The following is a 27,053-nucleotide window of genomic DNA, read 5'->3' as shown; positions in this document are numbered from 1 at the left end:
TGAATTCACATCACTGGATTGGTAAAGTCTCAAAAACCTGCAACAATAAAGATGATCGTATGAGTTTGCAATGCGAGCACAGATGGGACAAGGTCAAAAAATGTCGGACATGCACATGCACCATTTTATTTACGATTACACAAAAGTGGGACTGTTTTGCAATACACGATACTCGAGTCTCAGTTAAATATGCACAGCGTATTATTTGCTATGAAAATAATTATCAACTATTTTTCTTCCAACCAAAAACATTTAACCTCCCACACGTCGAGCGAGCGAGAGAGAGAGAGAGAGAGCAAGAGAGAGCAAGAGCGAGAGAGAGAGAGCAAGAGAGAGAGAGAGAGAGAGAGAGAGAGCAAGCAAGCAAGCAAGCAAGCAGGAGCGCGCTTTCCGTGTCTGGTTAGTGGACTGACAGCCAGCTGTGCAGCTACAACGACAACAACAACCTCCTGGATTTGCTACTCACAACTAGATTAGTGTCGGTCTGCTACTGATCGTAATCGTACACTATAGCTCGTGTTTGAAGCGAGTACTCGACGGCGCGAAGCTACAAACGGTATCGTCGGCGGTTTCCGTGCTAACTAGCTAGAAGAAGCATTCCTCCAACATGAATCCGTTGTGTGACAGATGTGGACGAGTCGTTTACCCCACGGAAAAAGTGAATTGTCTGGACAAGGTAAGAACACGAGAACGTCGTCTTACTGTGTGCTCTCCTTGTATAAAACACTCGACGTGCAACCGCCCTCCCTTCGTACATTGACCGCACGTATTTCCGCTCTCCCAAAATGACACATTTCACATGTTTTTTGTGAATGAATCGAGCGCCCCAGCAGGACAGGTATTCCGCTAGCGAGCTAACGGCTAGCTTAACGTCTGCGAGGCGGAGGCTCGGGGGCGCGCGGCGGAGACGAAAAGACAACCCCTCGTCGTGTGGACAACGGGATACTTTAAGAAAGACGAATTCGCTTTTAATTATTTTTCACCACACAACGACCCGATGCAGCGAAATGGATTCATCCTGAAACCAGCGCCTCCCAAGGCTTCCGACAGCCTGGTCGGGGCCTGGCTGGCTGAATGTCAGCTAACGCCTCTAACCTTACCTAGATACTCGAGTTATGTACTTAGAAGGAGTTACCTGACCAAATATTAAATGATACAGGGTTTACTGAGTGAATATATATGTAGTATAATCATAACCACGCTTTTCATGGGCAGCGTGGACTGAGATAGACATATCTGTGTCCAATCCACCGGTTAATCCCAGTCGGGGATCATTGGTGGAGCCTCCTAGATTAGGTTTCAGACCAAAACAGTAGCCTAATGTCAGCCAAGGTGCTAATCTCATACATTTCACTCATAGTGAGTCTGTCCAGGTCACTAATTCACATGTGAGCAACCATTTGAGCTACAGTGGCTCAGCACATCTCCTGTCATCCCTTTAGCTGCAAGGAGGAGGTCGTCTTGGTTTAATTCTTGCAGGTATTGAATGCTCCTGCACTCAGTTGCACTGTAACTTTCCAACCAGATGCATGTAACACACTTAATTTACTAAGTGGGTGGAGTCAGCAATGTTTGGCATATAAATAGCAATGTTTATGTATTCATATTTTACCAATGCAGGGATTTGGGCGAGTAGATCATTTTTCTAATGGACGTCAGAATGTCTATTGAAAATCAATCCCAGTTCAGTCTTCTTCATCCGTTGGAAAGAGCACATTATCTAAAGTAACACCAGCTCTTGATTGGATGCATTATTGCTCTCTGCATGAATGTGTTCTTGAGATGTGTTCTTGAATGCACCATGACCAATGTTTTCCCAAAGTGCTTTGGACTGTAATTGATTTATCTCCAAACCCTTTTTGATGCACAGCCCTGAAACAAACAGTCATATTAGCATGTTCAGAAGCTGGTATTGCCTCAAAATGCTTTGTAATCTGGCCTAAAGCTGAGTGCATTCCAGCGGACAGACACTTCCATAAAACGTGCTCCGTCGGATGCCTGCTGTGCCGTCTCCCTGCTCTGAACCGAGCACAGGAGAGCAGCCTGCAGTCGGTCATTGCTGCCATTCCGCATCAGCGCTCACCCCTTCGGACTCGCCAAAACAACCTCCCCCGATCCCGTCTCCATGGCACACACAGAAAACGCTCCCCTGGTCTGTTTAAAGCAGCCGATCCCTGCTGGGTGCGCGAGGCTAGCTCAGGGGAAATCGAGGGTTTGGCCACTTCTCCCATTCGTATTCTCGGCTGCCGTCGAATACCTTTACCTGATGAGCTTCTTTTATAATATCCCTCTGGTGTGCGGTGGCTGAGCCACAGAGGCTTGTTTGTCTGTCGGCTGCATTCCAGTACCGTCGGTTGCCGGGCCCAGCAGAAGAACTGGCAGCCCAGCACATGTAAAGACAGGAAGTGCATTTTGGTTGAGGCCCTTTTTTTCTTGACGGTTTCGCCTTGTTATCTGGCTTACTTTCAGTCCTTAACATTCTTGTGGATGTGTAGGAGCTGCTTATTTGGCTCGAGGCTCGGGCTCATATCTTTCAGATGAGCTTTTTGTAACTTGAGTGTCAGCCGGTAAAACTTGCTACAGGGAAGGGGTAGGAGTTGAATGACAAACTTACTAGTTTTACTGGTTTATATATATATTTATATAAACCCATAAGGTTGTCATTCATAACATGTCAGGTTTAGATAAATGGACTATGCCTACATTATTTTTATTCATCACTGCTATATTTATCGCTTTTATAGCTATTTCCAGCATTCAGAAAGTGTATTTTGAAGATAACTTGAGAGATTGCTGTCGAGCGGTTGATGCTTGAAGCACATCTTTTGACTAAAACACTCCTCTCTGCTGGAGTGTCTGTGTACTTAATATCTCAACGAGCTTTTTGCATGTCTTAATCTGAGAGGGCCTGTTCCTACCTGCAGTTGAAGAGATACAGTCCTCCTATAGCTCTCCACAAGATGTATTACTATTTCAACGTGCTGTTATAGCGTAGATTATGAAGCGGTGTTACTGGGTCTTGAGGAGTAAACCAGCCACTATTTCAGTGAACATAGTATTTCATAGTCTATAAATAATGTTTGAAACTGACATGTTCTGACGCCATCCTTTTAATAAGTGTGAAGCGCAAACATTGCTTCTGGCTCTTGAATATGTGTTTTGGCTCTTGAATATGTTTGCATTGTCAAAACATCCCGATAAATGTTTATACACAATATTGTTAACATTTCTTAAGAGGCAAGACCCGTTTGCTCGTTTCAGATCCAGCCTTTATGCTTAAAATGAGCTCCCACATGGCACCGAGTGCCACAGATGAGACACGGCCTCCCTGATATTAAAACGGCTCATGAGTGGAGAAGAAAGTTAAATATGCACGGACATATTAAGGATTGGTAGGAGGTTGTTTTCTTTGCATCGGCATGCGGTTGAAGGCTTTTAAATGCAGACGGGCTGTCCTGCGTTCACCCCCTTGACGTTATGCTCAGAACGAGAAATTACAGCAATTGATGTAGTTGTGGGGAATTTTATATAAACTTTAAAATGTTTTTTTGTGTTCACATAATCTCAAATGTAGTAATCCAGATTAAGACACCATTTGTCTCAAATGTAGTAATCCGGATCCAGACACCATTTGCTTCACACAGATAGATTTGACACGTCCTGAAGTTTTGTGCTCTAGGTTTCACAGTTAACACTTGGGTGCATTTGGATGATTATTTAACTAACAAATTGGCTGCGGTCTTATTTGGCTTCAGTGTCGAGTTTTTGTTCAACATGTGCGACTCAATTGTCCTGGTTCCCCTCAATACCAGGAAACTGCTAGAGAATGGGGTTAAAGGTCAGGAGAGAACAGTATTTATGTTGTACACTTCATTCTTTAGGGCACAAAGGTGCTTGCGTCATGCTTTATCATGTAAAATCAAATGTAAAAATTGCATTTATATCATTAATGCTATTCTCTTATAAACAGTAAATACGCTATTCTACATAGCACAGTGATCTATCATTTAGATATGTTGTATTGATTAATGTTACATCTTATATCATGGTAATCACAGGACGCATTATATGTCCTGATTATTGTCGCTCAGGTTTTGTTCTTGGATCGTCCGCTGGGAACACAATTCCTCAGACTCTGGTTTTAGAGGAATTTATCTTCTGCTTTGTCTATATTTAGACAGAATATACTGAGCGCTGATTCATGTTGTCCAAATGGTGAGGAATCTGTCCAGCCACCACGAGACGCCTCACTTTAGTGACTCACATGCAGTAACACACATTACAGTCAACACCACCAGAGCTGTTGACTGCACAGGCAGCAGCGAGGTACTTCTGCTTGTGTGCAATTAATCAGAAAAAGGAACTTGTGCACGTGTTCTGTTTCTCTCTCAATATATTACAGCTTTATTTATACCAGCACAATAAAACAGCGCATCTGTGCTCTGGTTTAATATAAAATTCATAGAAAGAAACTGTAAAGAAACAGTTTATCTAGTTTTAAGCATCTTTGAGTGTCTAAAAAAACGCTGTATAAATTTGAAGTATTATTATCTGATGGAATGATTCAACACAGCAAATTACGATTTGTAAGGTGATTTTATTATGATTTATGACATGGCACAAGTGCTTTAAAATGTCTCATTTACCGTGCTTATTTCATCTTTTCAGCTGGAGTTTTCTTGTTGTTGCTGGGGCAGGGTGTGTATGTTACTAAGTGCACATCACATTCTAGAGTGGTTTGTAAAGTGTGTTAAGTGCATTCTTTAGCTTAACATGTCTGTTCAGATCGCCAGCAACAAAGCCCTGGGCTTGGGTACAAATGAATGGTATCTGGTTGGGTAATAATTAACCAGCATGCTTTAATGAGTTGGTTTCCTTTGTTAGCACCAGCCAGATGTGGGCACTTTGTCTGCAGGCAGGTAGCGCTTAAGAAATAATAATCTTTCACACATAAGCTGCTGTAATGTCCCACCGTGGTATGTATGGCGGTGCTTTTAATACATTTAATCAAAGAGCCATCACAGCATCTTTTAGAGGCCCGATCAGCTGCTAAAGGCATGAAGCAAAGTGGTTTGGACTTGAATGACTTGATTTAACCAAGAGTTCTGAAACATTTTATCAGGGTCCCTAGAGATGCCCTTCAGTATTATAAGGCACTCAATTTCTCTGATGCTTAATTTGGTGACTACCAGAAAACTGGATCGTGAAAATCCAGTTGACGCATCCTACAGATGTTAAAATGACAATATCAGGAATATCATTACAGGGACAGTCCTGGTAAATTGCTTTGTGGTGTTCCCATAGATGGCATATATGGAGCGGACGTAGTCACCGTGACGTCACCCATTGGTTTATGGACAGCCGTTTTGAAGGCTCGAGTTTGGCGTGTTGATCGTCGCCATCTTGGATTGAGGCCGTCGCCATCTTGGCTTTTTGCAACCAGTAAACGAAAGTGACCATTTTCGGACTGTAGAAGCGCTGCATATGACTCGGGTAGTTGTAGCAACCTTTCAATCACCAGGTAGCCTGGAGCAAAACAGACTCTAACTATAACGGGCACTCGGTAGAGCGCATACCTTCGCATATCACAAGATTGGGCATTAAATTATGAACATTTTGGCATTAGTTGCATGCCAATTGGATACAAATTGATTATGGTAAAAAGAAGATGTTGACCTTTTCATGACTTTGACCCGATCGATCCCAAAATCTCATCAAATGGTCCCCGGATAATAACCAATCATCCCACCAAATTTCATGCGATTCAAGAATATCTTGACCTTTTCATGACCTTGACCTTTGACCCGATTGATCCCAAAATCTAATCAAATGGTCCGTGGATAATAACCAATCATCCCGCCAAATTTCATGCGATTCGGTTTAATACTTTTTAATTTATGCGAGTAACAGGCATACAAATAAATAAATAAATACACGGCGATCAAAACATAACCTTCCGCATTTACAACGCGACGGTAAATATTGTGCTTTAGGCTCTTTTTGACTTTAAATAGGACCATCATTCACTCAATGAACATCATGCTGTAATGACGAAGACTTTAAACTCGCGATTTAGACCATTACAACAGTGTTGTTTACATGTCAGTAAACATCAAGTTAGAAATAGAATTCCATACAATTCTACTTTTATTTTTTTCAACCAGACGTGTCATCCCTTGCTGGTCAGTAGAGCGAAAGCAAGTTTAAGGCACTTCTGCATTGGCTTCATTTTCCACATCTGGAGCTTGCCACCTGGTATTGTGGTCAAGGTACTTAAACATGCTAGTTTCACAAGCCCCATTAAAACCGTTTCCCGCGTGACCTAACGTTGGCTTCTTCACGATGCCACGCATAACGCCATGTCCTCCTTATGGGCAGTGTCGATGGAGCGCTACAACAGACGTCTGTTTCTAGGTCAACTCCGGAAGGTTCCTTTTTAACAAAAAGATAATTTTGGGTTTATAGATATTTATTTTACTTTAGTAACTTTAATTTTTGCATTCAAATTGATAACTCTTAATTATTGGCGCATGAAAAGGTGTGTGTGTGTGTGGGGGGGGGGGGGGGGGTTAAACTCACGAGTATCTATTTTAAAATAGCATTCACAATATGCATAACCTTGTCTATTTAGGTAACCTACATCACTGCTCTGCTCATGGCGGAGGGAGCATTTCCGTGTGAAAGAATGCAGCCAGTGTTTCTATTCAAATCAGATGGTGCTGATGGTTGGGTACATGTGTTGCCGTGTTCACGGTTTTCAGACCACACAAGGTGAGAAGTAGAGATTTGACATTAATACTAATACAGAAAGTGGTCGATGAAACCAGCCGCCCTCTAGTCAGTATGTGACGGCGTGCTCCTGGTCCGACTCGCTCTAACGGCGTGTGTGCGAGATGTGTTTGCATACGTGTTGTCTGAAGATGTTGGCCTCCCAGATAGCTGCAGGGTTTTTGATCTGGTCAATGTGTATTTGGTTCTCACAGAGAGGAAGCTGCAAGGCTGACTGAGCACGTTGGATGCAGTCTCCCCCATTGACACGCATGCATCATGTCCCGAGAGACGTATAACCTACAGACATGTACCCCCCACAACTATCGCCCACACGCACTCAAAGACGCACATGTGCTCTTGAGCTGCACTGATGCAGGAAGATGGTTCTGTTTCCTGTTTTACTTCGAGGCCTCCGTCTCTGCAGGGTCCTCATTTTCCAGCCGACTGCCAGAGTCTTCCTTGGCACCCAATAACCAGGATCCCTTTGTCATCAATCTTTTTGTAATCCCAGAACTAATCTATATATTACTAACATATATTGTATATTTAGATTGTGTCTAGGTTCAAATGGGATTGGTCTCAAATGCCTCTCTGGTGATTTAAATGTCATCTCCCTCCATATTTGATTTTCTCTGAGAAACTTTAACCACTGCTGAGTATAGAAGAGAAACGCGTGTGTTCAGCTCCTGCAATGGCTCTGCTTTATCCTTGTTGTGGACATCCCACACACTAACGCCCTCGTGTTTGGGTTCATGACGTCAACCCGTAGACTCACTCGGCTCGGTCACTTCCACCGATGAAGTCACTGTTACGTCTGGAAGACTTCCGCTTCAAGCGCTACGAGAGCGGAACTCAAGAGCCGATTGGCCCCAAACGCCCCGCCCGGGAAAATATCGCGTCTATCGCAACCACACGCGTCTGTACGTTGACTTTTCATGGGATTCGGTCGCGCGAAAAAATAGTTTCTCTTTTGGTGTAAACGCACCGTTTAGTGTGAACCCGATCTCTGCTCACCTGAGAGGTCACTAAGGTCAAGGCCATTCCCCACATAGTTTGAATGTCCTTGAGCAAGACACTGAAGCCCCAGCTGCTCACCGGGCGCTTCACAGCAGCTCACTGCTCCTCAGGACGGGTTGAAGGCAGAGACCAAATGTCATGGATGCATGTAAGATGACGAATGTAATAAAGTAAAAAAATAGAAAAGGGTAGAATATGTGTCAGCGGACTTGGCTTAGGAATTGTAATAGTTCCAAGTGGGGTGTGGCATGCGGGTGTGTTGTGTTGTGTTTGGAGTTTACGAGACTGCATCTAAACCTTCGTCAATAGTTTTCACAAAGGTTGAGTTCAAGCTTGTTTGCCGGAATAGACCCACGGTCAATATTTATTCAGGGAAACAACAGGAGTGTCGAAGTCCATGGTCAGCCTCTGCGGAGAGAGCAATTCCGGTCACACTTTTCCATGAGCAGAAGTTGATGGCAGTAGTTTACGTAGCATATCATGCTGGGCAGCTGCGCCACAAGTAGATGCACCGGACGGTGTGCATGCAAAGAAGCCACCACAGCTGCAACTCGGCTGAAGCTCGAGGAAATGGCATCTGCCTGCATTATGCTGTTTGTAAAGGGATTTGTCATTGAGTAGGGATGGGTATCGTTTGGGTTTTTTCCGATACCGGTACTTTTAAAACGATACCGGTGCCTAAACGGTGCCTGAACCGCTAATTTTTTTTTTTTTACGCACAATGAGGACATTAAAAACCTCTTTGGCCATATTCCCTGTAGAAGCTGTTATCATGGAGCACTGACAAACAACGGATATCAGACTGTTAACATACACAAGATATGTTCTCCATTATATGATGTGATATGTATCGTCATGTGCAGACTTTATAGGGTTAATCCTGTCACTGTGTTGATGGGCAAAGAGAACAACCAATCAGAGGTACTGAAGATGACACGTGACAAATATAGTTTTGCTTCTGACAGCGAGAGTTACACTGAAACAAATTGACGCCCCACGGTCTTTATTCCTCCGTCATTATATTCCCGGTAACACCGGGTAAACAGCCGGGACCGCTGGACATCAACACATCTGCTGACAGACTGTCATGCTCGTAGCTCGTAGCTTAAGCATGGTTATAATGGCTAATTTATTATTTCTTGGGCTACTTTTATGAATGCAAGACTTGCAATCAACGTTCCGGTACTAATCTGAGTTAAGGCTGCTCGTCATCATCGGTCTCCACGTGTTCAGGGGGACCGGTGACGGTCTCCCCATCGCGTCCAGCCTGACGCTGGTGTGCTCGACACGGGTTCACGCCGTCACACACGGCGCAGCCTCCGCTGTCAAAGTTAAATATGAGAGGCTCGTAACCTGCTGACAGGGCGGAGTCACCAGAGAACGTCACAACAATAGTTTTTTTCAATTTCAATCGGCTCAGGCACCGGAAAGAAGCACCGAAATGTGCGTTGCGTTTCGGTCCGGGTAATACCGGTTGTATTGGAACCAACCCAACCCTAAGCACGAGCCAGAACAATGGAGACGAAGCGCAGTGGAAAGAGTAACACGACGTGTCCGTCTGCAACTCCCTCAGGCCGTGATTGGGTTGTCGTAGGATAAGCAGTCGGCGTTGGAAGGCTGTGGATCACAGCGCCGCTGAACTGAGCCACAGCCAGCCTCCTCTTTCGTGTGCCGAAGTACAATATTGCTGGCTCACAGCTACAGACGGACGGACACACACACACTTACTTGCCTGTTGTCTTCTCTTGCCACCCTGGGTGGTCCGTTTCATCCCGTTGGAACAGACGAGGCTGTCTAAACGCACCTCGAGCCATATTCTTGTTCGATAATGGAAGGCCATTGTGACGAGTGTTTGTTGTTGTTCCCGTACGTAACACTGTGATGATTGTATCTTCTGTCCATCTGCAGCTTTCACAATTCAGTAAACATCAACACCCTGTTAATTTAGTTCCAGCTGTGTATCAGTGCTATATTATCTGTAACTGTATCACTGCATGCAGGGAAATTGTTGATTTCTCTGTCTAGATTGACTTATCTGGAGAAGACTGTGTGGAATCAAATGTGTGCATTTGATTGTAAGCAGAATATTGAAAATGTGATGTTGTACTTGGATTTACAGTTTTATCTCCCGTGTAGAATTGTTTCTTTCGACACTGTTGGTTTAGACGATTGGTGTTTTGTGTGTCGGCAGTTGATGTGGAAGTGATAAAGTGTCCGAACGAATGAGAGGGGTGACATGACGCTATGTTAATAAGGACTCCTTCTTTCTTCCCCTCCCATTCTTTCTCTCTCCGTGTCTTCGCACTCCTTTCTCCCTTCCCTGGATGATGGCAGCCTGATCATTGCTTCACTTTTTGGCGTTTTCTCTCTCGCCCACCCCTCCCTTCCTCTTGCTCTCTGCAGCTCCTCCCGTTCATGTTTCCTCTTTCGTTCCTCTTCTTTTCTGCCTCCAAGCCTCCCTCAATCCCTCTTTGAATTGAACCCTCCGGCCACAGCTCAGCCCAATGCCAGGACAGAAAAGGAAAGGAGTGTGGGAGGAAGGGAGAAGGGGGTGGTGAGGTAGAGGCATGGCCTCTGATGAAGATGGATAGTGGAGGTACAGAAACATGCAGAGATGGACAGACAGACCAATCACAGCACTAATGGCCTCTGTTGTATGTAGAAAACAAAAACTGATAATTTAAATAGGCATGTTGGATTCTTTGTAACTGTTCATTGCCAGCACACAAACTACCGTTTCCACATTGCTTCACTTCTTTCAGTCTCAACAGTCACCGTTCCTCCTGTCAGCATCAGGCTCCTGCCCCCATCAGGGACTATAAAGAAGTTACGGCCTTATACTCATGCATTTAGCCTTCCTGTGCTGTTTTTGTGTGTGTGGTCCTTCTTTTTTTCGGTTCGCAAGAAAGAAAAAACCAATGTCTCATCTAAATTTTTTAATGTTTTGTGTCTTCTGTTTCTCACAGTTCTGGCATAAAGGATGCTTCAGCTGCGAGGTCTGCAAAATGACTCTAAACATGAAGAATTACAAAGGCTTTGGGAAGAAACCATACTGCAATGCGTAAGTTGTTCCAAAGTCATCATTTTGTGTATGTCAGTGAGCATGTTTTTCTCGATTGGTTCAGCCTGCATCACAAAGACAATGACGGCAGTGTTTAATGTGTCCACAGACGGAAATAGGACTCTCCAAGTGAGTGTGAAATTATGTTGCAACCCAACTAAGGCCCCTCTCTCCCTCCTCTGCTGTTTATCAGTGACTATTCTAGCTCCCCCCCCCTCATGTGTGGTGTGGGAAAGTGCTTCCCAACCTCCTCTTCCTCAAAGAGGGGCTGCGAGGGTGGTGGTGTATCAACAAAAGAAATTCCTAAAGTTCCTTTACAGTGACACAGACGGATACGTTGAAAACTAGTATGTCCACTCACGCCCCAGAACATACTCACACTAGAGCAGGGGTGGCCAACCAGTCAGAGACTAAGAGCCACATTTTTTACTGTGTCACCGCAAAGAGCCACATCATACACATATGTGTGCGCGCGCACACACACACCTCTGATCAGCCAGATTTGTTGTAAATGTCACACACCAACATGATAATGACAGAAATGGACTCCTACAGTACTAAGACAACAGGTCTGTCATGTTCAACAATGAACATTGTGTACACTGTCTCACACACACACACACACAAACACACATTATCTCAGTTCAACCAAGTCCACAAACAAAAATAGAATAATTTACAATAGCGTTTTCTTTTACTATGCATGTTGCTTAGTGGGACTTATGGGATTCCTTGCCTTGAACAATCCTCTTCAAATCTGGCTTAATTCCGTTGTTGCCACTCGTTGCAATTCCTTCACATGGTGTCAATCAGAACAGGTGTCCGAAAATCGAACGGTGCACTTGCGCCATGAATGCCGCATTATGGGGGGCTGGAGTAATCAAACGCCCACCAATAAACCACTTTAGCCATAGAGAGTGTTCGACATTCGGATGCGGTTCTCCCGCAACGCTGCTCTTACACCGTGTCCGCTGAATTGAGGGCGGCTGGAGAAAGCGTCACCGTAAACTACTTTAGCCAAAGTGCGGGACATCCAGCTGCCCATAATGCGGCGTTCATGGCGTAAGTGCAGTGTTTGATTTTCGGACACTTTCATTCGCGTAACCCACCGTAGAACGGCCCGCTCGACATTCGGATGTGGTCTTTCCGCGTTTGGCCCACGAGTTTGAGACCCGTGCCCTACTGGGAAACTTTGCGTTTTTTTCATCTCACGCATGCGCGTTTGACGAAAAATACCGTATTGAACTCAAGCGAAGCGAACACGCACATACAAAAAAACACAAACTTAGATATGAACGTAAGAGCCGCATGACACCAGGCAAAGAGCCGCATGCTGCTCGCGAGCCGCGGGTTGGCCACCCCTGCACTAGAGGCTCAGCAGGAATCCATGGAATCCCCCTCTGCTCGTGTGTGTGTCTGTGTGTGCGCGTTGTTGCTTCGTGTTCTGACATGCTTACATTGTTTCGTGAACTGCCATTTTATGGCCTATCAAATCACTCAAGAGGTCATGTCATGCTAGTGTTTCCCTTTAAGATACATTTTCAGGTAAAATTATGGGACCATCTTGTCTTTATGTTTAAATCTAGATCGATAAATGTGCCCTGAAAAGATGCATTCATATTGAATGCAAAACATGGTTTTGTCTTGCTGTATTAATCCAAATGTGGCTGCTACTGTGTTTTGGTTGTCTGTGTTTATTAGCCACCAACAGCCATTAAAATGTCCCCAATCGGAGAGCACAGGTGTTTGCAGCGAACTACCAACGAGCCCTGACGAGGTGTGACTGATTTGAACTCCAGCAGTCTTCCTTTAATCACTCACGGTTTCCCCTGGCCCACTATATGCATGAAATTGAATCACACGGCTAATTTTTTGCTCAAGTTGTTTATCTTTCCAACACGAAAAAAAGTGTCCAGACTGATATAAGGAGACAAATAAAAGATTACTTGCGAGACATAAATGCAAATCATTTCCAGGTTAACCAAATGTGTTAATATGTTTCTGGAGGACACCCAGCTCTCAGTCGAATGTGAGCTTTTGTCGTCCCGTCTAAGCTTTAAAAACTTTGCGATAAAGAGCCGTAGAGTAATGCATTTCTAAGGAGGGTTCGTACGGTCATGGAAAACCTAGAAAAGTCATGGAATTTTAAAATGGTAATTTCCAGGCCTGAAAAAGTCCTGGAAAAAACTTAAATCGCAAAGGTTTTTGGAAAAGTCCTGGAAATTTGTTATATTCACATGTTTATTTCCTCCAAGTTTGAAATATATATTTTTTGCCGCGTTGCAAGTGAACGCACCTTAACTGGAAAGTTCGCTGGTCATTTGTTTAATTTAATGTATACGGTATGCTTTGGAATTCACATTGTTTAAATACTAAATGTTCTCAGTTTCATGTAGAAACCAAGATTTCAGTTTGGTCATGGAAATTTGGTTTACAGTCCTGGAAATCCATTGATCAAAATGTGTAAGAACTCCGTCTAAGGAGGGCTCTGTTTTACTCGAGTATCCATCGTAAGCCGTGAGGGTGAGGCAGCATTAACAAAACCCTGAAGCTGAACCAGCTAAACGTAATTGAGCACCTTATTACTTTAATTATTTACACCTGTGCCTTTTCTACTTTGACATGTCAAATCATCTCCTGTCAATGAGACTCGGCAAAGTCTCAAACAACGTCAACTCGAGAAGCCACAAGTTCAAACGCGGTTATCTAGGTCCAACTCTAAGCTAAAATAACATGGTATCATATATTATATATATTCGTACATTTTTTTCTTTTTTTTCTGTTAATGTCTGCCAGTATGTACATGTTATGTATGTACTTATGGAAAATAAATTACTTACTTACTTACTAAATACTATGAGTCCACACGTCTTGTCCTTAAGTCTCACTGACCCTGTCCCTGCTTCCAGTGGGTCCCACTTGGTTTCAGGTGTTAAGCCCTTCAGCAGGTGTCGTTCGACTGTCACATTTGGCTCATTCATTTCCCTTTCCTGCCCCCGATGCTCCCTGCGCCAGCAGGAGCCAGGCCCTTTACAGCCTGTTTATTATGCCTCTTTCCGTTTGTTTAAAACAAGTCTTGTTGGAGTAAACATCATCAGGGGAAGAGCCTCCCGCTTCAGGAAAGAACTCCAGGTTCTGTTCTCTATCATTATTCTGTGGGATAACTTCTTTATCATTACTCCTCTATATTTGTCCTCGGTAATTGATATAGGCGTTGTTTGTTTTCTCTGTATTCCCACCCACCGCATCCCTGAGAGTCTTATCCCTGATTAGATGCTGGAGATTCACAGGGAAGAGGGGGGGGGGATTTAGGAGGGCAGATAAGTGGACATAAAGCATCTTCATTTCCCCAGTGGAGTGCAGGGCAGCCGTTGTTGGGACGCCTTAATGATGTGATCATCTGAAATGAATTTGAACATAAATGTGGTGTTATTAAAACTCTCAAATGTTTTGATTTAGCATCATCATTCTCAATGCCTGCCAGTTTTCTTCCACTAAACACAACCATAAATCATGTGTTGACATTTTGTTGACAAATAACCTGTCGAGGCTACGAACTGGAGCCATCTCTACCTGTTGCTTTCCATTTCCAACTCCAACTCGTTTACTGTTGCGCCTGTCTTTTTACGGTGAGCCTTCTCTCCACATTTGACGTGAAGATGAAACGTTTCCTCTGAATGACGCATTACAACCTTTCCAGGTCTCACAGGGTCAAGCCTCAACATCTCCTGGTTCCACTATGCAAACAGGCTTCTCCTCCTGCACAGTAGGCAGTTTGTGTGTGTGCGTGTGATTACACATGCGTGGCTTCTCTCCCCCCCCCCCACAGTACCTCCTGCCCTCCATTTTGATCACTCCCTCTTTAGCCTTCACACGGCTAACTGAGTTTGTGCATGTGTCACCCACTCCCGTCTGCGACTTGTTACCTTGTTCTACGACATGACAGAGATGAGTGGTCTCGTGACTCACTTGTAGCCCACGGAAATGTGAGCGCGCCGGCACAGACGCACACAATACTAGATGCCAGTGAGTCACTAAGCTTTTATCTTCGACCCTGTTGTGTGTTTTTGTTGCATTTTACTGAACCCCTAAGTTCAAGGGCCGTTTCTAAAGACGCATTGAAGATGAGGGGCACGCCGTGAAGTCGTGTGGCTTCAACACATCTTCAGACAAGTGGGGCTTTTCAGACACAATGGGTGCTCTGTGAGAGGAAGTGCGTTCCACCGCAAACCGGACACGCCCAACTCCAAAGAAATAAAATGTGTATGTAAATGGGACAGCCGCCCAAACAGAAAGAAGATACACTGCTGGTGAAATGGACAAGAAGAGCAACATGTTCGGCAGTCGAGTAGTTAATTTAGCAAAAGCTGAACTCATTTAAATCCCTAGTTATGCATTTGTCACGTGCAACTTAATTCTTCAAAAACTGCCATTCAACATCGAGTCGCCTTGCAGCTATGAAGGATGGCTTCTTCAGACTCAAATGACACTGTTGATGAATGGAAATTCATGAGCCCAATTACATTTTTAGCCATATTGTGTTTCTTCAACCTCACTTCGCTTCTTCATTTAACCCTCCTGATGCCTTCGGGTCAATTTGACCCGATTCAATGTTTAATGTCGGTGTTCTTTCGGTAGTCAACAAACAAACAAAGTGCCTCACACTTAAACTTGGAAAACAATATTAATTCTAAAAAATTTCTGGAGGTTTTAATTGCTGGGGTCAAATTGACCCCAAGGGTAAAATATGTCAGTAAACATAAAGGTAACAGGAGGGTTAAACATTGAATGGGGTCAAATTGACCCGAAGGCAACAGGAGGGTTAAGATGTACTGGATAGTTTGGAGGTTTGCACTTGGTGACAAACTAATTAAAAAGCAATGAGTCTGTGTCGGAAACCGTTTTTTCTTTTCATCGCTGTAATTGGATATCTTGCAACAATAAGAGTAGCTTCATTTGCATGGTTTGATTAAATTGTTCTTGGCTGCTAACGTAAAAAACCACCCGATCTGAATGCTGCCGATAGCTTTGTGTTCAGGAAAATGAGCGCTAGCGGTTGTAAATGCCGAGCGTGCACAAACCGGCATGCACTTGTATGGATGAAGGCAGGGATCAAGTGCTGGGGTTTGTTGCAAGACACGCAGCTTGAAACGTCAACTTCAATCAATTTCTGCATTCATACGACATTCATGTTACGCTTCCTACTCCGTGAACATTATTTGGGGGTTTCTTTCAAGCGGCTCCTGTAATTCAAAACGTTACGTAAAATACACCAACCGCAATCCTTTTCTAAAAGTATTTTACATCTCTAAATCACAACAGGACTAAGGCTAATTTGTTTTCCATGTTGTCAGGGAAACTATAAACATATTGCTTAAATGAGTTACCCAGAGGCACGGATTGTGGATGATTTTTGAGGTCACCCGGCCGCCTGAGGCAGGCTGGGAGCTGCAGTCCGTATGAGCCGTTAGATAAGCTGGTCCCCTCTCGGGATTCAAGCCATGTGTTGCTGCTGCCTTGAGGATCTCACTGAACTGGCCGACACCGTGATTTGTGGGCCTGAAGGCCACTTGTGCACAGAAGCCTCCAGTGTATTAAAAACGACGACTCATGCCCTGCACGCACAAACCAGTCACAGCGGTTTTGTAATCAATACTCTTAAGCATGCGATGACGGAGGGCTTCTGGTGTGCAGCATGCATGTCTGCGTGATTTCTGCTTACTTGTGTATATTTATCTTCGTTTGTTATATTTGTTTCAGGCGGAGCTTTTTCCCCCCGAGCAGGAGGCTGGGTGGTTATGGGTCTGACTGTCGAGAACATTTCAAGAATCCATTCAGATAACTGACTCATGCTCTGCTGAAAGGGGCAACCCATGACATCATTCACACTCACCCACTGTCTCTTTGACCCTGATGCTGTGTCTGTTGCATACGGTTTCTCTGCCCGTCCTCCCCCTTAGGGTTGTGTGTGTGTGTGTGTGTGTGCATAAGTGTGTGTCTGTGTTTTGTAAGCATGGAAGGCTTTTTCCACACCTGCTATGGCTCGCCTCCAAAACTCTGAAACATTTGGGCTCTCTCCCCCCCCCCCCCCCCCCCCACACACACACACACACACACACACACAGCCCCAGCCTGCACTTCCTCTTTCTCACACTAACTTGGCTCCCACTGACAGAGCATTGTGTGTAATACTGACGTGCTTTTTGTCTACAGGGGCTCCTAACTCTACCTCAGGACCACCTTGAATAACAATTGCCCCCAGTGTGGGGCTGCAGACTGCACACTGCTTGAATTATGCTTCTTTTTCTCTTAGTCTAGACTTGAGCGTCACAGTCGGAGCCTGAGTAGAAGCTGGCATCGGTGTGTGTGTGTTTACTGTGCTGACAGTCTTCCTTGTTTTGTGTGTGTTTTTTTTCTTCAGACACTACCCCAAGACAAACTTCACCTGTGTGGCTGACACTCCAGAGAATCGCCGCCTCAAAGAGCAGAGCAAGATGCAGAGCCAGGTAACTCTCCCTCACTGTTAGGAGCTACTCATAGGATTCATGGACTAGCTTTGCAACTCAGTTTGTTTCTAACCTGACCTGGGAGTAAGATGAAATCATCAGTCTAATTTAAGTTTGTATATGAAAGATAACTGTGCTCATAGCTTGAAAACTGACCTACGATGTCAAGCATGAAAAATAATTCACAATGGACAAATAAGAGACTTGGACGAGAGGGCGGGGTCCATGATCATCTCATGGTGTGATACATAGGATGTTGTAGAGATAAGAATGGGGAAAGCTATGTTCAAGAGACGTAGCTGGCCTGCTACATGTTAATGATCCACAGCCTCAGATCAGCAATCTCACTCCGAGAATGTCGGTTCAGTTACTTTGGCAAGAATCTGCAGTTTCCCAAGGATACTAGCACCTGTTAAATTATATGAAAAGGTTATGCAGTTTGTAAATATCAAATAGGGTCTTGCTTAAATCAGTTTTCCTTTCATTGCCTGTAAATATATATGAGTGTGTTTTTAAATGCTTGTTACGCAAGAAAGCATTGCAGCACAAATGTCTATTCCTAGTTTTAAGCCCTTTTACCTCTTTTTTGTTTAAACAAAACTGGAGCTTGAGGTCTGAATTTAAGTCCAAATACCAGGTTAGTCTGAAGAAACGGTGCGTTTTCATTTGTTACTTAGCGTGACTACATTTGAACTTATTTGTGGAAACTGAATTTCCTGCAAAATCTCAGATCTACATCCTTTTTATTGTGTAATCTGTGAAGACCAAGGTCATTTCATCAGGAGCTCGATGTGCCCAGTACCACCGTTCTTTTTACTGCAGTGTGCATTTTTTTCCCACGGCCACTCAAGTGTACTGATCATAGATCTACCCAAATTATATCCGCATCTATTTTTCTTCAAATAGCCCCAAATCGTAGCCCCGCAGTACGATTTGTAACCACAGAAAGCCCTACTGCTCTTTCTCCAGAGGCTAAAAGACCCAAATATATTCTCATCAGACTAAAATATCCATCTGAACTGGGTCATTTGTTATTACCTTGATGAAGATGGCTCTGATGAAGAGTGAGAGATGTACAAGTACCAATAGGCTTTAAACAAGGTTCTGGTATGTTCGCTGTCTGCACTGGAAGTCGGCATCACAAGGCACTGATAAACTGTCTGGTGGTCAACCCTGAAGGCTGTCATGACTCATCAGAGGTTTCACGTCCTCTTATTCGTGCCATGATGTTTGAGGCATGTTCAGAATGTGTCCATCAATGTGATTCGATCACTATGGCAACCACAGCAGAAGCCCTAAGAAGCACAATTAAGAAGTCATTTTCTCAAAAGGGACTCCTGGTTCATCAGGAGGAGAAGCTTGTGTTCTTATTGTGTGTCAGAGGAGAGTTGTCCAGAGAGGATGAGGCTTGTGAAAGAAAGCACATCCCTTGCCTCGTGTCAAACAGGAGAGATGAGGCTGGGGGGTGAGTATGTGGGAGGGGCTTCTGTACAGTATTGGGGTGTGGTCATGTGGGGAGGGGGATAACTAAGGGATTGAGGGACAGATGGTGTTTGTCCACATGGATTGACCATCTCAACAACCATACATCCACACAGTGAGCTAACCGTTTATTGTAGTCAGCAGCCTAAGAATGAGATTATTAACACACAAGTGATGCGCTGAATAAAGAGTAGCTTGTGTCACCGCAGTGCTCATTGTGGACAGCTATGATTTCACACAGAGGAAATGCTCATTTTAACCGAAATAGATTGCTCCAACATGATTTATGATCAGAAAGATGACACAGCTCAAAGTAAGCATCGTAATCTCCTGGCATGGAAAGCAGGGACTGAATAAAAAGTAGCCGATTGTGATGTAAATCAGCCAGGCTCCTTTAAAGAGAAGGTCATGGAAGGACTTCATGTTGTACTTCAGAATATTTGAGCTTCAAGTGTTTTTTTTTCCAAGTGTAATCACATTTTTCTATTTCACTTGGCTTCAGATTTAAATTATATTCCAGTTAAAAAGATATCTAAAAACGGAATGCCACCACACACACACACACACACACACAGAGTTAATGTAGATCTTCTTAGATGCCTCTTGCGCTATGACGCTTGTGCGCTCCAGTGTTATTGTTCGGTACTCTTTGTCGGGGCGTTGAGTCGGCGTGAGGAAGTTGAAGGTGTCTGTGGAGAACTGTGGCCATCCAACACCGCCGCCTGCGTTGCTACGGAAACCCTATTGCTATGGTAGCAGGCTGGAGCTTTGTCACGCCTCGTTACGAGACTTTGCGAGCGAAAACAAAAAGAAATGCGACGGAGTGAGATATAAAGAAGCTGGAGAGAACGAACTGGGGACGAGGAGAGCAATGAGGCGTTCATGAGCGAGGGGAAACGAGGAAGAGACGGGAAGGCACCAACACACGGACGGAGGGAGGGAGGGAGGGAGGGAGGGAGGGAGGGAGGGAGGAGTGCAGGGTGAAGGAGGAAGAGATAAAAGTAAATCCCCAGAGGAAGGAAAAAGCTAGAGGAATGCAAATGGAAGCAGAGAGAAATTGTACCGAGGAAGAGCTCCAGCTCTGTGGTACGACTGTCTGCTGCTGTTGAGGCAGTGAAATATGAATGAATGAAACGGGAGCGCCGAGAGAAGGCATTGTGGGTGGGGAAAGAAAGCAGAGGGATGACTGGAGGAGAAGAAGCTGCTGCATAGATCTCAATAACAAAGGAGGTGGACTGAGAAACGGCTACAGGGGGAGGATCTCCTTTGACCGATGGGAGCAGAGTGAGAACGAAGGACAGCGACGGTTCAAGGCCACGCTCGTCTTCTTCGTGACTTCTCTTTGTGCGCAGGCTTGAGAACCGAGGATAATTTCCCGTGGAATGAGGATCAGCCATAGTTTTCACCTGATTTCACAGCGGACGTCACGCCAGGGGTGGCGGCACATATGAACCTAGCACACACACACACACACACACACACACACACGTGAATCACTGCCATGTCATGCGATCACGAGGCGTTGGGAGGTGAGACGAGTGCAGGAAAAACGTGCAGGAAAAATGTGTCCAGTCACCGTGGAGGCAGGAGCACGGGTTCGGTCGGTGTCGGGAGGTGGCAGCGACTGATTTGTCATCGTCGTGTCAGGATTTGAAAAGAGCCAGATGGTGACGCTGTAAAAATAGAACATGTATCGCACTTCCTGTGTGTTCGGTGCGCAACGTGACTTGCGCAAGTGTGGATGGCGGCTGATTGAGTGGCAGAGAGGGAGAGCAAGCTCTGATACTCATCGGACGCTGCATGGGCTGGACGTTTCCTCCTCTGCCCTTTGGGTCAGGATAGGGTGGGGAGTTTGGAAACACACACACACACACACACACTTTGTCACATGCTACCTCTCATTATGACCATATATGGTTACTACCACGTCCTGAATGTACGGCCTTCACTGCTCAACAAACAGGAAGTGAACGTCGCCACAAAAGACGATGCAATATAAACGCTGTGCCAACCTTCCTTTGCTTGCACTCGCACACACACACACACGCACACACACACACACTCGCATGCTTACTTCAGTCATCGTTTATGTGAAACAACTTTGGGTTTTTAGAGTATACGGTTGCAATTTAGTTTTTTTTTTATCATATCATCAAACTTCTGCTTCACAAAGAAATGTAGCTAAATATAATGAAATGGGGATATCAAAATATCTTCATTATTCTGAAAGAGTCCAGGTCGGAGCATCAGGAAATGACCATTTGTGCGGCATTTGTTGGATTTTCCTTCTTGACTCTCAAACGCATGGCGACCATCTCTGCACTTTAATTTCAACGTGTGGCCCTTAGTGTTTTCACCTCTTTTTGTTTCTAACATGAATTGTTTTTGTTCTGCAGGTTCTCTACAAGGAGGATTTTGAGAAGAGTAAAGGGAAAGGTTTCAGCGCGATCGCAGACACGCCAGAGATGCAGAGAATTAAGAAAACGCAGGAGCTAATCGGCAATGTAAGTGTCGGCAACACGGCAACACAGACAACCAGCTGCCCCCTCCACCTCATGTATCGCTCCAAATGGGAACAGGAGAGCGCCTCATTTCTTTCAGTGTTTTGACAGACTAATAACTCGGCTCTTCCAGTGTGGCGCCTGCCCTCAGAACCTGAGTTTCTTTGTCTCACTGTTATCTCTTGGCCAGTGTTGAGTTCCCAGTTTCTTTCTGAGGAGGATAATTGCTCTGTATGAAGTCCTCTAGAACGGGTCCTTTCTTTGCTTGATAATAGCTCACAGCTTCACGCTGACTTTGTCCGGGTCACACACATCCGGTGCATTTAAAAGTTAAAAGTTATCTTTGTCAATTTTCCAATGTTGAACATTCAGAAAATCGATAAATACGTTTGTCTCTTGTCTGACATAAAGTGAAATAAAAGTAAAAAATACATTTCAAACAGTCAACAAAGAACATTTAGCCAACATACATTTGACAAATTAAGAACTACAAAAAGAGTTTTTGCAACATTTGACAAAGGAGTGGGAGAGGGCTCAGCTTCCTGACCGCCTGGTGCGTAAAGCCGTCGGTCAGTCTAGCGGCGCGAGCCCGGAGGCTCAGGGCAGGAGGCTGAAGAGACCGTGTGAGGGGTGGCAGGAGTCGTTTAAGACTTTGCATCATACTTATGTTAGCTCCGTTATGAAGACTCAACAAACGTCATCACTGGAAACCACCGGGACTCTGATCGTTTTATTTATTTCACTTCCTGTGATCGGCTGCACCTTCTTCATCCCGGTCCTCAGAGCTTCATCAGATCAAGAGCTCAAGAATATTTAGCATTTCGTTAATGGGCGTCTTGGGCACTGACGTCAGTGAATGTCAGGCTTCCGCTTCACACGCAGCTCCTCGGTAAAGAAATTCTCCTGAAGTCCTTGAGTCTTCTCCACTCTCCCCTCCTCTTCTGTCCCTCGGCTCCAGTTATTGATGAGCAGTTTCTCTGTAAATACAAAACGGCGCTGGAGAAAGGTTTGCCGTCGTTCCCTCAGACTGTATGAGCCGGCTGTAAAGGCATCTTTCCAAGTGCAACGCACTGGGATGCAGAGCAGCCTTCATTACCCATCACCAGCGCTGCACTGGCCTCGCTAATTGCATCATTAGCGAGGAGTGTGATGGGTGATGGGTAATTACTGCTTTCATGTGGTTAAAGATCTCGTATCTATAAGATCGAGGACATTCCCAAGACAAAGAAAGACGCACATGGATAACATGGTTCATGGGTGCTCACACAGGGCCATTTGGCGGGAAGAATCTGGTGTTTTTAGTCAAAACTGATCAACAAAACATCTGCTTGCAATTAGTGCGTCACTCGGAGCCAAACGCCGGGAACCGCTCGAGCCGACGCTGCATCGTTCTCTCTTGGCTCTCTTCCCTGGGCACTAAGGAGCAAACCAGACTCCTCGTTCAACCCTCTAACTTGTATTTCTTGTCATTCTTGTTCCATCTGCTTCTCTTTTTGCTTCGTCATGACTCGTCTCTCATTCCTCTCGTCGAGCGGCGAGGATTGCGACGTACAGTAGTTTAGTTCAACAGCAGCCGGGGCGCTTCCTGTAAACACACACACGCGCCATCTGTTCGACCTTCCTTCAAAACAAACCTAAATGATCTCCCTCCTCACACACTCCCGCTCAGCGTATTGCACTAGAGAACGGGCCCTGCGCTCCGTCGGCCGCCTCACTGTCCTTGCACAAACACGCCGTCGCCCCGACCCGTCTGAACACACTCCTCGCTCACGCCAGCAGCACACTGGGCTTATTGAGCGAGGACAGCGTCGGGCTTGTGGACCTGGACTGAGACACTGAGCGTCGGTCTGTTGTCGGCCTGCTCATAAGGGGGCCGGGTTATATAGTCGTGGAGCACTCGCTCGTCTTCATCACCGTGACCCCGTTTCGGGGCTCAATGCTGCCTTTGTCATGCTGGCTGGAGGTTTATCGGGAACTCTTTGCTGACGTTGTGGTGCAGGTGCTTCTTTATGTTGATTAAACAAGATCTCTAGGGGAAATGATCCGAGGGTTTTAACATACATGCGTTTACTCGTATGACCGCCACCGCCCCAAGCGTTCACGCTTCAAGGTCAGAGGTCACTAATGGGCTCACTGCCTCTGGACACATCGCGCTTCTATTGTAGCGACGCAGCACGAGCGCCAATACGAGACACGGCGCAGCTCTTTTCTAACGTACCCGCTCAAATTCAAAGTGAAGGGCCCAATATAATCCGAATCCGAATGTATGATTTCACTTCCCAACAACGATGTTCACAAAAAGGGAATCGAGCTGAAACGAGTGGTTTCAGTAACTGCAGACGGAGTCCCTGCACACAGTTTTATCTTTTTAGAAGAAGATACCGTAATTGTTATTGACATCACGTCACACCTGAATAAACTGAATTTAAAACTGCTGGACAATTCAGTTAAATAATTAAAATAATTAGGTACTTTATTTTTGAAGTCACATTTTACAAAAGCTTTCAGGTTGTGTGTTAATTGTTTTTTTAATGCATCCCTTTTATTACTTGAAATGAGAAAAGCACATTTATCTATTAGAGTATGTATTATTTATATTTCATCCAGTTTAATTTTAAATCCGATAATAAATAATGTTTAGATATTATTCAATTAAACAATTTGACAGTTGTTGACTAAATACAGATGTTAATACAACTGCTGGGCCACTTAAACACACAAGGCACTGAATCACCGGTGACTCATTGTTGAGACTTCACGGACCTTTGCATGAGGACGTTTTATCCAAATGGACCTCACTGAATTTTAATGTAATACCTCTGTTCTCGTGGGTTCACTCGTTCTCGCCTCACCTGTCCTTCCTGGTGTGTCGTGAACGTTGTTGAGCAGCTGTGAGATGCATGTCATTTCCTCTCTGGGTCAGCTGCTTGAGAGGCCTTAGGGCGCCCTGCCACCATCACCACCAACACACGGCGCTGCGGAGCGAGCAGGAGCCCTCTGGTGGATAGAAAAGTCATTGCAGCCTGGGACGACTTCCTGGATAGATGACCACACCTGAGCGTGCAGATCCCTGCAGTCATTATCTTCTAATGTGATATTCCACCGTTTGTCTCTTTCAGATAAAGTACCACGAGGAGTACGACAAGAAGATGGGAGGAAGGCCACACAGCGTGCCGGTTAACGCCAGCCAATGTATTCCTTCTGACACACACCCAACCGTAGTATTACACTTGTACTGATCACTCGGTCTACGGTTATAGACGCAGTAGAAGGAGCAATAGTCGTACAAATAGTTTTTTTTAATGTGTAGGTAGGAGAAGAGCCGAGTTTCTTGAAGCATCGTCCCTGTATGAGCTCAACAGGCCGGGTGGCACCGCTCGGGGGTCTTAGTTGTAACTTGTTCACAGCCCTCCTCCTATTATTATTAAATATATCATGAAAGTAACTCTACTTATGTATAATCTGATAATACATGGTTCAAATGAGCAGCTTTCAAGTCATGAATATGAAGAATAGTATGTCAGAAAATGACTTGACGCATGAGGTCAGTGGAAAAGTAAACGTGCCGTTTGTGTTTGCACTTCAACACCAAGCGGCTTCGTTGTGTAACATCAGGAGCCACTGGCTGCACGCCTCGTCTTGCCATGTTTTTAAGTTCCTCACTCTATCCAAAAGTCAATGCATCTTAATCCCAGGCTCTAATAGACCTGGCATTAAGATGCATTTCAATAATATATGATAAAAAGCTCATCCATCTTCCCTCCGCTGTGCCTTCAATTTCACCGGCAGCTTCCCAGCCGTCTGCAGCCTCTCAGAACTTCAAACATGAGCCCACTCCTGCACCAGTGCAGGCCGCCGCCGCCGCCGCCGCCGCCCCGCCTCCCAGTGCAGGGGTAGGTCCTCCACCAATACTTTACATCAACTCAGACGTATTTCCACTGCTGGTCCCTTTCTAGCCGGCCGTAACCGTGGCTGACCTCCGTGTGGTTGTCCACAGAAGCGGTACAGGGCCGTGTACGACTACGCCGCCGCCGATGAGGACGAGGTGTCCTTCGTGGACGGAGATGTGATCATAGACGTGCAGCAGATCGACGAGGGCTGGATGTACGGCCGCGTGGAGCGCACCGGCCACCAGGGCATGCTGCCTTCCAACTACGTGGAGTCCATCTGAGAGGGGGAGGAAGAGAGGGAGAGAAGAATGAGGAGGTAGAGAAAGGGAGGGAAAGAAGGAAAGGAAAAGTCCAGTGCCATCTCATCTTAACGCCGCTTCCTCTTGATTTTACTCTTGTTCCTTAATCTGTCCTGTGAGACCCTGAACCACCCCCCCACCCCCGTGCTGCTCCACCACAGACACCCTTGACCCATCCGTCTGTCCTTCCCTGTCTGTCTGCCTCTTCCTCTCTCTGCCTGTGCTGGTGTCTCTCTGTTTGGATGTTCGTCATCCTCTTTGTTTTCCCAAACCTGGCTCTACTTTCAAGTGCTGTCACAAGTGGAAAAATGAAAGTCTTAAAGGATTAACTCTCAGTATGCCAGGGGTCACGCCTTGTCCACAGCTCCATCCTTGCTATAGCGCTTAACGATCCTAGCACAACATCATGCAACAACATAGGAAGGAAAGAAACAAAAAATGTAAAAAGCCCTTTCCCCCCACGGGTCGGTCGCCACAGCTGCAGACTTCGTTCTGTGGAGTAAAATAAGTTTGAAGTGCGGGAGGGTGTGCCATTTTTTTTCTTTTTCTAGGCTTGGTCTTTTTTCTTCTTCTTCTTTTACATTTTGCAGCGTGATCTTGGCCAGACTGGAAACACAGTGTAGAATCTCAGTCTCTCAGAAGAACTAAGCTTGAATATTGTTGACTTGTGTACATTCCTTTAACCTCTAACCGTGTTGCTGTTGCGCCAATCAGCCAGTTATCAGTCTTAACAGAGAGGGTTTTAATATATTTATAGATCGACGCGCATCTCGCCGTTGCGTGCTGAAGTCGGCGCCCTCGTGTTCGGCACGGCATCGCGTGTATCGTCGTTAAACTGGAATCGCAGCCTAACTGAAGAGCACCTTCTGCCGTGGCCTTTCTCGGGCGATCCAGGAGGGATCAGGGAGAAGTTGGGGGACGTTATCAGTCCATCTCTTGCAGCCACACTGCATACGTCACCTCAGGTGGGCTGTACACCTTTATTTCCTGTTTCTCGCGGCCTGAATGCCTTCAGTCCCGAGAGAATCACAAAGTTATGGTGGTGGAGGTTAAACTGTTTTGGGAACAGGTCAAGTCCTTCCCGCTCTTTTTGCTACAAAATCACCAATAAAAAAACGCACATTCATAGAAGAGAAGGCCAAGCACAATTATATGTTGTGAAACTTTTTTTCTTCTATTTTAAATTCATTCCACTGTCTTTGTGAACATTCCCATTTTTGTATTTTCCATTTTGATGTGCGAGAAATTGTTCAATCCATGGTTGTGGTAAATGTCATTCTCATGCTGTTCTTCCTTTGCCTTTCTTGTTACTGTTTGATGCTTATAATTAATAAAAAGTCAGTGTATTCAATAAATATAACTAGCAACTCAGTTTATGAACCACGGCCGAAGTGTTTTGTCTGGACGGTCGCAGTTTCAGGTCAGAACCCTGAACCGTGCTGCCAGCTCCATCCAGAGGCTGAACGCTCGGCCGTTCAAGCCCGTTTCTGATCAGCGGATCCATCTGAATCTGTTAAATATTCTGG

At 45.2% G+C, this 27,053-nt stretch overlaps 1 protein-coding gene across 1 annotated transcript; it reads left to right on the top strand.

Annotated features, from left to right (window-relative positions):
* Positions 1-380: 380 nt before the first annotated feature.
* Positions 381-26,898, top strand: lasp1 (LIM and SH3 protein 1). Its single transcript, XM_056406622.1, has 7 exons — positions 381-676; positions 10,755-10,849; positions 17,271-17,355; positions 21,234-21,341; positions 24,458-24,530; positions 25,128-25,231; positions 25,336-26,898. Exons 1-7 carry the CDS (start codon positions 608-610, stop codon positions 25,507-25,509), a joined length of 708 nt encoding a protein of 235 aa, XP_056262597.1. The 5' UTR covers positions 381-607; the 3' UTR covers positions 25,510-26,898.
* Positions 26,899-27,053: the final 155 nt, after the last annotated feature.

This window comes from Pseudoliparis swirei, chromosome 23 (assembly GCF_029220125.1).
Source record: "Pseudoliparis swirei isolate HS2019 ecotype Mariana Trench chromosome 23, NWPU_hadal_v1, whole genome shotgun sequence".
NCBI lineage: Eukaryota > Metazoa > Chordata > Actinopteri > Perciformes > Liparidae > Pseudoliparis > Pseudoliparis swirei.
Note: the sequence above shows the minus strand (reverse complement) of the source record. Positions and strands in the feature narration are given on the sequence as shown.